At 35.1% G+C, this 10,158-nt stretch overlaps 1 protein-coding gene across 2 annotated transcripts; it reads right to left on the minus strand.

Annotated features, from left to right (window-relative positions):
- Positions 1 to 1,711: 1,711 nt before the first annotated feature.
- On the minus strand, positions 1,712 to 6,898 carry LOC112017747 (protein trichome birefringence-like 33). 2 transcript variants are annotated; one of them, XM_024050203.2, is made up of 6 exons: positions 6,628 to 6,898; positions 6,301 to 6,517; positions 3,806 to 3,977; positions 3,504 to 3,703; positions 3,262 to 3,420; positions 1,712 to 2,261 (listed from the first exon to the last, which is right to left on the minus strand). In XM_024050203.2, exons 1-6 carry the CDS (start codon positions 6,806 to 6,808, stop codon positions 1,922 to 1,924), a joined length of 1,269 nt encoding a protein of 422 aa, XP_023905971.1. In that variant the 5' UTR covers positions 6,809 to 6,898; the 3' UTR covers positions 1,712 to 1,921. The 2 variants fall into 2 exon arrangements, with proteins under 2 accessions (XP_023905971.1, XP_023905972.1); XM_024050204.2 differs by having other exon boundaries at positions 6,301 to 6,512; positions 6,628 to 6,855.
- Between the last annotated feature and the right edge of the window lie 3,260 nt (positions 6,899 to 10,158).

Raw genomic sequence — 10,158 nt, forward strand, 5'->3', positions numbered from 1 at the left:
CTTCGATTTCCAACCAGCCAATTTGGCTTACAGTCTCTCCACAACAAATTGGAATTCATTTCGTCTCCTTCCCTTGTGAATGATAGGGAACCCAAGGTATTTCCCAAGGTTGTGAGTTTCACCAATACCAGTCCGATTCACTATCTCCCTCCTTTCCTCCATTGCAACATTAAGCGAGAAAAAAATTTTAGACTATGCTTTACTGATTTTTATACCTGTGAGATGGCAAAATTCCTCAAGCACATCAACCATAGCCTTAATATTGCCCTCATCAGTTTTGGCAAAAAGTAAGAGGTCATCGGCAAAAAAAGTATGTGAGAAGCCTAGTCTAGTGTGAGAAGCCTGGTCTAGTGCGAGAAACTTTAATCTTTTTCCAACTTCCCTCTTCACACTTCTGATTGATAAGGGTGTTCAAAAATTCCATACATAGAATAAAAATGTATGGGGAGATCGGGTCTCCTTGTCTCAAGCCACGTGAAGGGAAAATCTCCCCAGTCTGACTCCCATTGAAGAGTAAGGAAGCCGAAGTAGAGGAAATGCAACTTAGGATTAACTCCACAGTATCCGAATGAAACCCCAAGCTCACTAACATACTTCTCACAAAGCTCCATTCCAATCTATCATACGCTTTCTCCAAGTGAATTTTTACTATCACGAATCCAGCCTTCCTTTTCTTTCTTTCGAGAGTGTAGACCAACTCTTGAGCAATAATTACATTATCAGTACCACGTCTTCCAGATATGAATGCTGTTTGGGAGGGTGATACCAAGGTCAGCATAAGGTGTTTTAACCTATCATGCATACGTTTTATGTAAGTTGAGATATATATATTCTTTTAGAAACATGTAAGTTGAGATTATTCTTAATTAAACTTCATCACTAAACCCAATAATGTCTCCATTGTGTAAGGAAAAGGCATTTGTTGAAAGTAGTTAAAATACTGTCTTCAGTCATCATGCCTCTTGAAAATATGAATTGGTTGCTAACTTTGTATACTTCTATCTCAATCCTTTTCTCTTTTTCTTTTTCTTTTTCTTCTAAGACTTGTATACTACTTTTTCCGGTGGTGGTTTGGTTAAACAATTAATGTTGATGAGTCCGCAAAGCTGTTGAAAAAGAAGATATCAAGATAGCAGTAGCCAGTGGGCAGCGGCATTAATAGAATTTCCCTAAGGCGGCGGAGTTAAAGGAAGATATAGCTTACCTGATATATAATGTACAAATAGAAGTTTAAGATGAAAAAATAAATGGTAATGCTTGGTTTAAAGTTGAAAATTTGGCCATTAGTTCATTTCTATATGTTACTGTATAGGCCCAAAGCCCAAGGTCTAGAGACTCTAGACCACTTGTCTAGTTTAGGTTTAGTGTTCTACACTTCTACTACGATTGTTCTAGCTTTTACTACATATGGTATTGTATTTATATGCTATTAGACCTAGAATTTTTTTATTATAGCAAAATTAGGCCTAAAACTTTTGGGCTTATGTATAGGCTCCTAGCGTATAGTTTATACACACAATACCATTACTATAGAATGTCTTGTTTCTTAATTGAGTGACAACTCAAGGAAATAGTGTCTATTTTAAGCCTGAAACACAAATGAAAGGTAAGGGTGAAAAAAAATACCTTGTAGGTTGGAAGTTGCATGTGTTTACATGTTTTTCCAAATACTCGAAACTAAAAACAAGCAAATTTCAGATTTGATATTCCATTTCCAAAAAAATCAAATCAATTTTCTTTATTTTCATTTTTCCTTTATAATTTGCAACAAGGTTATTTTACACAAATGCTCTCTCTCTCTCTCTCTCACCTTGGCCCAAGTGTCACATAGCTTCAAACGTAATAGGTTTAAATGCCCTACTTCCATATTCACACCAATATGGTATATGAGAGGATTTATCAATTTTGGGTTGACCACACTTTAAGGATAGAATAGCTTGGCGAATAGAAGTTCATTCCAAGTATCTTGAAGGCCAGGCAAACACCAATGTAAACAGTCCGCATAGCTATAAGGGTTTGCTATTTGCTCAGTAGTCAATGGATTCCATTGCTTCTTGTAGATTGAAGTGTGGGCGTCTTTCCTATAATTTGAGAGTTGGGTGATGTTGAGAAATGTAATGGGAAACTTTGATTTACTGAATACTTCTCCAATCACCTCCATTATACTTCTCTGGCAATCTGAACCCCAGTAATTTGGATCTTCAATTAGAGTAGTCTGATTGTAACAGTTGAGACCTGGTTCACCTCCCCAGTCAATGCTCCTGCCAAATTTTATGTTTAATTAGAGTAGTGTCCCTTATATTCTTTTATGTGTGATATGTGGGAGTTGATGTTAAAATTTCAAAAAAAGAGGGGGATATTAAAAAATTTACTACATAGAATTTACAAACTGACTTGTCAACGTTTGAATACAACACAAAAAATGTAATTAAGAAATTTATTTATTAAGTTTTTTTTTTAATGTGAAATCAATCACATTCATTGTTACTTTACATTGTAAGGTTTTTATAATAAAATTCGTAATGTTTTAGTATTTTTCATGCTTTTATAGAACTTAGAATAAATCTCTATGCTGATCACTAGCTAAATGAAAGCGGGAAAACATAGCATTAGTATGGTAATATATTTGCAATACAATTTTGTGAATGCTTTGTTAATTTGTTTACAGCTATACTTGGTGAAATATTACTAGCTCATTTACTTGTCAGTTTGGGTTAAGGTGAGGAGGTCATCTATGTCCTGGCCCTCTTGGCTAAAGCTTAGAAGTATTCATTTTGTTGTTTTTTCATGAACTTATGTTTTAACTAACAGATGCATACCACATTCATTTGGAAAATTCGTGGGATATACAATGGTGTCATGTGCATTTTTTATCCTTTAGGGGTTTCTCTCTTTTGTAGCTGGTAGTAGCCACCTAAATTCACAATTCTCCGCTCTATATCAAACTCCGTAATAAACCTTCACTTGTCCTGAAAGTTTAAGCTAAATACAGTGAACTGAGTGAAATCATGGCTTGAACTCAAAAGTCAGAGCCACCTACTTTGATGGTATGATAAAACTGTCACTTGTCCCAAAACTTAAACCAGTAAGAGATTATGAATTTAATCTTGACCATTATTTTAAAACTCAACCCCCTCCCATACTATCCCTGAATGAACTCATGAGTACGTGTGCATTCATGCATATGAGAGAGAGAGAGAGATGAGTTAATAATGAAAAAGACAGTTAAGACTAGAGGCTGCAAGCCTAAAGAATGCTTACTTTCCATGAGAAGGTGACATGCTAGTAAAGAAGACTCTTGTTTTCTTGGGGTCCATATTCTTCCGCACCCATCTTAACATACTTTTCATTGCCATGCGATAAGCATCCTCAGTTGTTAGCTCAACAATTTCTTTCACTTCATCATCGAAGGATCCTAGCCTGAAAAAGTTTAAGCCATTAAATCAAGAAGAGATAATACTAACAGAGAGGTGAATAGGTGATTTTGTTGAGCAAGAACATACAAGATCTTCATCTTCGAGCCGGTCACCCACCAAAGATAGGTATTGAATACTAATATATCAACGCCTTTCCAATATCGTCCATGCTTATTGATTGAACCTTTTCTAACAATCCTATCAGATATCCTATGAATGACAGCATTATCTGAGTTTGATTCGAGAAGAAATGGGGCCCAATAGAACTCAATCGTGGCATTGTATTTCTAAATATGGGGAAACAAAAAAAAAAAATTGTTACAAAAATAAACATAAAGCAAAATGTGAACACTTAGATTTGTAAATGTGAAGCAGTAATTGAATGTCACCTTGGCTGTGAAAACAGTTAGTGAATTGAAAGTTTCCATGGACTTTTCATCCTTAGGTATTAGTTTATGAAGAAGGCACACCATTGAAACATATTGGCCCCGGTTCAAGGAATCCCCGACAAACATCATTCTCTTTCCCCGTAGAGTCTCAAGCATCAATGTGGCATTGAAACTATACATAATTAATTTGAGAGAACAATATTAATATATGTGCTAAATTCGTTGGAAAGATTACGAATTCAACATGAAGAACATTATCTGGTTAGCTTAGAGGTCAAGTAAAACTAATTAAAATGAGAGTGTTGGTGCAGAAAATTCTATGTATTTCGTTAGGTTTTAATTAACCTACCAAAGTAAAAGGTCTTACAAGTACTTATCAAAGTAAATGAATAAAAGGTCTTGCAAGTGCAATCACTATCCTTTAAATCAGTTTCTAAAACTAAGAAAAACTCTATAATACCTTTAACACAATTGGGAAAACTAAAAAAGAATTGCAAGTATCATATCAAACCTATAAATGTTATTATCTTTTAACTTTTTTTTATTATTATTTTTATTAACTTCTAATCTAACGGAAGGAACACAAGCTTCCTTAGACAAGCTGGACATGGACTGACATTGTTTCCATTTATTTCTCCACAGAAACTATATGTTCCTTTTTTTGGTAGATACAATAAATACAAAATTCAAAACAGTTAACTGTCATGTGTAGTGCTAGTGCTCTGAAATGAACAACTTTTCCAAGTCGAAAGTGACCCCCCAAAAAATCTGGTAGACTGTACCAAACAGCCCATAGACATGGTCCCATAATATGGGATCAACTCTCAAACTGCTTGAAGGGCCCTAGAGTTTCAGCCTAGGTGAAATGGCCTGCACCATCAGGGCCTACATGGGTAAAAGGGCCTGGACCATCCGAAACATTAATTTTCTGATATCCGAATCCATGTGGAGAACATAATAGTTTCCTCTCTCTTTTTTTTTTTTTTTTTTTTTTACCAAAAATAAAGTTTCCTTATTTTTGGACTGTTGAAAATGTCCTCAAAAAGGGTATATATTATCAAACCTATTTCTTATAAATTTCATTTAATATATTAAATATTTATAATTGTAAACACTTTTTTTTTTTTTTTGGAGAAAAACACGATTAAAACACACAGGGGAGTGGGAACCCGGGTTTAACATCACACAACTCACAACATACAAAAGCCGGTAATTGTAAAGACATTTAGTCCTAGTCGATAGGTTTTTTTTTAAAAAAAAACAATTCCAAGTAGTTAGGTTGTGGTTAATCTAACATTACTTTGATAGTATACACCAACCACTAACACCCTTTTTCTCACCTACTAATCGCAACTTAGTTGCAATTTGAATTTGTGAAAACATATGTGCATATAATTACATGAACTTATTAGCAAGAGTTTTATTTGTTTCAATGAAAAACCTTGTGTGAAGACCAAAAATGGTTTTTTACATTTTTATGCATTTGGTAACGTCATATAAAATTGGGTCAAAGGAAAATTGTTTCTTGAATTTTCTATTATGGAAAATAATTCTATCTTACATTAAGTTACGTTATGAAAAACAACTCTCACTCCGTGTTAAATAAGAAAAATTGAAAAATAACTTTTCAACTCATTTTAAAATTGCTACCAAACAAACAAAAATATAAGAGAATCTTCTATAAAATAAAAAATAAAAAATTATTTATTTTCAAAAAAAATGTTAATGCTGAGACAAAGAAAGCACTGCTGTCCTGGGAATTTTTCTAATACTCATCTCCAAACTGACCCCACCAAAAGAAAAAGACGTGCAAAACTGGGTGACACGTTTGAAGTGGGTCTCACTGCAACTACTTTGTGCATATTGCCGACCTCTTTTTATATTTGGCTCATCGGCTGAGATCCAAAGCCCAAAGCAATTGACACGTGTCCAACCATAAACCATAATAAGCCAGCTGAAAAATCGTTTTTTTATTAAATTCTTAATTAATTTGTTATTTTTAGAGTCTTTTCTAGAAAATTGGAATTTAATTTTTAAATTCTAAATCACCACTGTAATTTGATCAACAAACATTTTCAACAAAAATAATAATAATAATAAGCATTCCCTCAATATTTACTTAATTTTCAGTAAATTAACCTATACATTAGTAAGTAGTTTTTTTTTTATCCTTTTTAAGGTAAGATAAACCTATTTTTAACCTGTCGGTGACTTTCTGAATGCAGAAACTCAGGAACACATCGAAACAATAAAAAATCCGTGTAAAATCAAATTTGACTTAGCAAACCAGATTAAAAACTCTCATCCGATTCAACCAGAAAAATGAACAATTGCAGAGAGTGATTAATGCTCATTTAGTCATAATTAGCACTCTATATTCCTTTAATCTATATGTTAGTGGTACATTAATTTAACTACCACACAAAAATGTTCTAAAAATTGATAATCTAACTCTTAAAGAACTTTTTTTCTGGGTTAACTGGTGCAATACTTACTTGGGAAGAGAGCAATCGTGTGGCTGCCATTTCCAATATTGGTATTCTTTATCGGGTCGCCCATGTTCTTGGCACGTCAATTGTGGCTGTATGTACGGACAGTCCGATTCTTGGTAATGAGGCCGAGTCAACTCGTCCCTAACCCAGCTCCCACTGAACACGTCACAGCCTTCCTGGGTCTTCCCTATCGCAAAGGGCAACTTCTCCCACTTCTTCTCTAACTCCAAAACAAAACCCAACTCAATTTTTCCATAACAATTATCATGTGCCGTACACAGATATGTATATATAAGTTTTAAATCGGATGTTTGGGCTGAGTCAACTCACCTGTTCTGGAAACGGGTTGGCCCTGGTCAGCGTAGAGTTGGAGTTGTTGGCTGAAGATCCACATGAAGTCCTTGCCATAGAGAAATGTGACGAAAACTATGAAAGCTAGTAAGATGAGAAGGTAGGGTGAGAGACGAGCTTTTCTGATGAGAACCGAGGAGGAAGAGATAGGTGGCTTCATTTGTATCGTATTGTTTGTGTATGAAATGGTTTTGTTGTTGTGAGTTGCTTAATGAGGTTTCTATGTCTAAGAGCATTTGCATCAAAATAGAAAGCGCTCAATTTTATATATTAAAAGTTTGAACTCCAAAATTATGCACATCATTATTCTAAAAAAAAAAAATTATGCACGTCAGTCCAGCTAAAGATTTGTAAAATTTATTTTGACACTGTTTATTTTACATTCAATTTTTTATGTTTTCTTTACATGTCTCAGGAAATAAGGAATAAAGTTAATGGTAGTTAGAGCATTCGCATCAGTGTGTTTATTTTACACATTCATTTTTATATAAAAACTTACTTTTTTTATTTTATACATTTACTTTTACAAAACACCCACATTAATTTATTTATTTTACAAGTTATTTCAATAAAATATTCATTACACTCTATTTTTTTTTTTTTTACCTACCTCCCTTAAATACCGCGCCCTCTCTCTCTCTCTTTCATTTTCTGGTTTCTCTTTCACGCTTCACTCTCTTTCTCTCTAAACCCATTCTCTGGTTTTCTTCCAACCCACTCTCTGGTCTTCTCTTCCAACCCATCCGCCACAGCTCCGGCCACCAAACGCCACCGATCCACCATCCTCCACCACCGAAGCTCCGCATCAACAATCTCCACAGCCCCGCATCACCGATCCACCATAAACCCATCCGCCACAACTCCGACCACCAAACGCCACCGATCCACCACCCTCCACCACCGAAGCTCCGCATCAACGATCTCCACAGCCCCGCATCACCGATCCACCATAAACCCATCCGCCACAGCTCCGACCACCAAACGCCACCGATCCACCACCAAATCTCCACCACCGAAACTCCGCATCACCGATCTCCACAGCCGCATCGCCGATCCACCACCAAATCATAAAACCCATCCGCCACACTCCGATCCGCATCGCCGATCTCCGATCTGCATCGCCGATCTCCGATCTCTGTGTTTGTGTATCTGTGTTTTTTTTTTTTTTTTTTAAGCAAGTGTATCTCTGTTTTGTGTTGTTTGTCTGGATGTGTTTGTGTTTGATTTGTCTGGATGTGTTTGTGTTTTGATTTGTCTGGATGTGTTTGTGTGTTGATTTGTCTGGTTGTGTGCATCTTAGGAAAAAGAGGAAGATGAGATACTGAGTTTGTTGAGCGGAGAAGAGAGAGAAAAAAACGAGTGAAGGAAATGAATAAATTATTCTTTACACGAGCTACAGTAGCCGTGTATATTTACACGGTTACTGTAGCTCGTGCAAAGAAATACACATTTTTATACAATTTTAGAAGAGCTGATGGAGTGCATTTTTGAGCAAAAATGTGTAAAAATTGATGTTTACATGATTTTACATGACTTTAAACCCACTGATGCGAATGCTCTTATTAAAATATATTGTAAAATAAAAAAAATTAATATTTTAATAAAATATAGTGTAAAATAAATAATTTGATGTGGAGTGTTTTGAAAAATTGGTGTTTAAAATAAAATAAAAAAAAGTAAATTTTTATGCTAAAATAAACATAAAATTTTACACGAGCTGATGCAAATACAACATATTCTACACGTTGAATTGAGATAGGAACTATATAGGTTGGAGATATCAATGATGTACGGTGGTTTGCAAGCCTAATATCAAGTTTGAATGTAACATTAATTAAATTTTAGGCGTAAATGCACTTTCATCTTCACATTTTAACTTTATTTTTATTTTAGTCTCCACCTTTTCATTTTACTGCCTTTAGTCCTTAAAATTAGGGGTGTGCAAAAAACCGAGAATCGAACAAACCGACCAAAACCGACCGAACCGTTGCCAAATTTTCGGTTTGATTTCGGTTCGGTTCGGTTTTGGTTTCATTTTTTAAAAACCAAAATTTTCGGTTTCGGTTTCGGTGCTGGATTTTTTCACCTGAAACCGAACCGAACCGACCGAATATATATATATATATATATTTATGTAAATTGTTACACCACTAATCAGTGGCCTTAATGGTATGCTCCTTATAGTTTAGCTCCCTGATCTCAGGTTCAAGCCTTCGCGCGGTGGGTATTCTTTTTTGCTATTTAATTTTTTAAAACCCTACTTGTAGCATAAATACGGAAATACCCCTGTTTAGTTTTCCCTTTTCTTTTCTTCAGCTTCCCTTTTCTTTCTTCAGCCGACGTGTGGGTTTTGTTCTTTCTTCTCTCTCACTTCCGTCGGCAACATCAAGAGAGAACATCAAGAAGCAAGAAATGAAAAACCCACACCAAGAACAAGATTCAGAGAGAATCAAGAACAAGAATCAAGAAACCCACCCAAAGATCCAGAGAGAAAACATCAACAAAACCCGTTGCCGCCGCCGCCTGGAGTCTTCGTCACCTAGGTTCAATCGCCGCCGCCTCTTCGTGTCGCCGCCTCTTTGGTTTGATTTTTCTGTCTTCGTGTTTTGGGTTTTGTTCTTTGTGGGTTTTTGTTTAGGTTTCAAGGTTTATGGGTTCGTGGTTTGGGTTTTGTTCTTCGTGTTTGGGTTTCAAGTTTTCTGGGTGTTTGGGTTTTGTTCTTTTTTTTTTTTTTTTTTTTGACATCGTTTGGATTTTGTTCTTCGTGGTTTAGGTTTTTTTTTCGTGATTTCTGGGTTTCAAGGTAGAAGGTTGTGAGTTTGGCTTCGCCGGTACGCTTCTGCGCCGTTCTCTTTTTTTTTTTTTTTTGGGTTTTGTGTTTGCTACTTTGCTGTTTGCTTGGTCTTGGTGCTTGGTGTTTGTTGGTGTTTGGGTGGTGAGAAAATTGATGTTTGGGTGATGAGAAAACATGGGAAAGCAAAGGGATTTTCTGGGTTTGTTAATTTTTTCTGGGTTTGTTTATGTTTTTTGGGTTTGTTAATATTTTCTGTGTTTGTTAATTTTTTTTCTTTGATAAGAAACCAAAAACCGACCGAAACCGACCGAAACTGAAATCCAACCGAAACCGATGGATTTTCAATTATTTCGGTCGGTTTCGGTTGAGAATTTCACAAATCGAAATTTTCGGTTTCGGTTGTCCAACACTTAGAAAACCGACCGAAACCGAACCAACACACCCCTACTTAAAATAAATAAAAAATGTGTCATATTTTAGTCTTTAGTTTTACTGTTATTTCACTAAAGAAAATTATCTATAATGGAGACTGCTAGCACTCTAAATGCTAAGGTGGCCATTATAATAATTTTAAAAAAATTATTTGGCATTTAAAATATGCCATGTCATCATTTTAAATAAAAAATAAAAAACAAATAACTTCTAATTTCTCAATTTTAATATTAATTGAAAAAAAATACTTTTTTTAGTTTTAAAGATAGAGAAAAAAATTGTAA

Source organism: Quercus suber, unplaced genomic scaffold, assembly GCF_002906115.3.
Source record: "Quercus suber isolate HL8 unplaced genomic scaffold, Cork oak 2.0 scaffold_86, whole genome shotgun sequence".
NCBI classification, from domain to species: Eukaryota; Viridiplantae; Streptophyta; class Magnoliopsida; order Fagales; family Fagaceae; genus Quercus; species Quercus suber.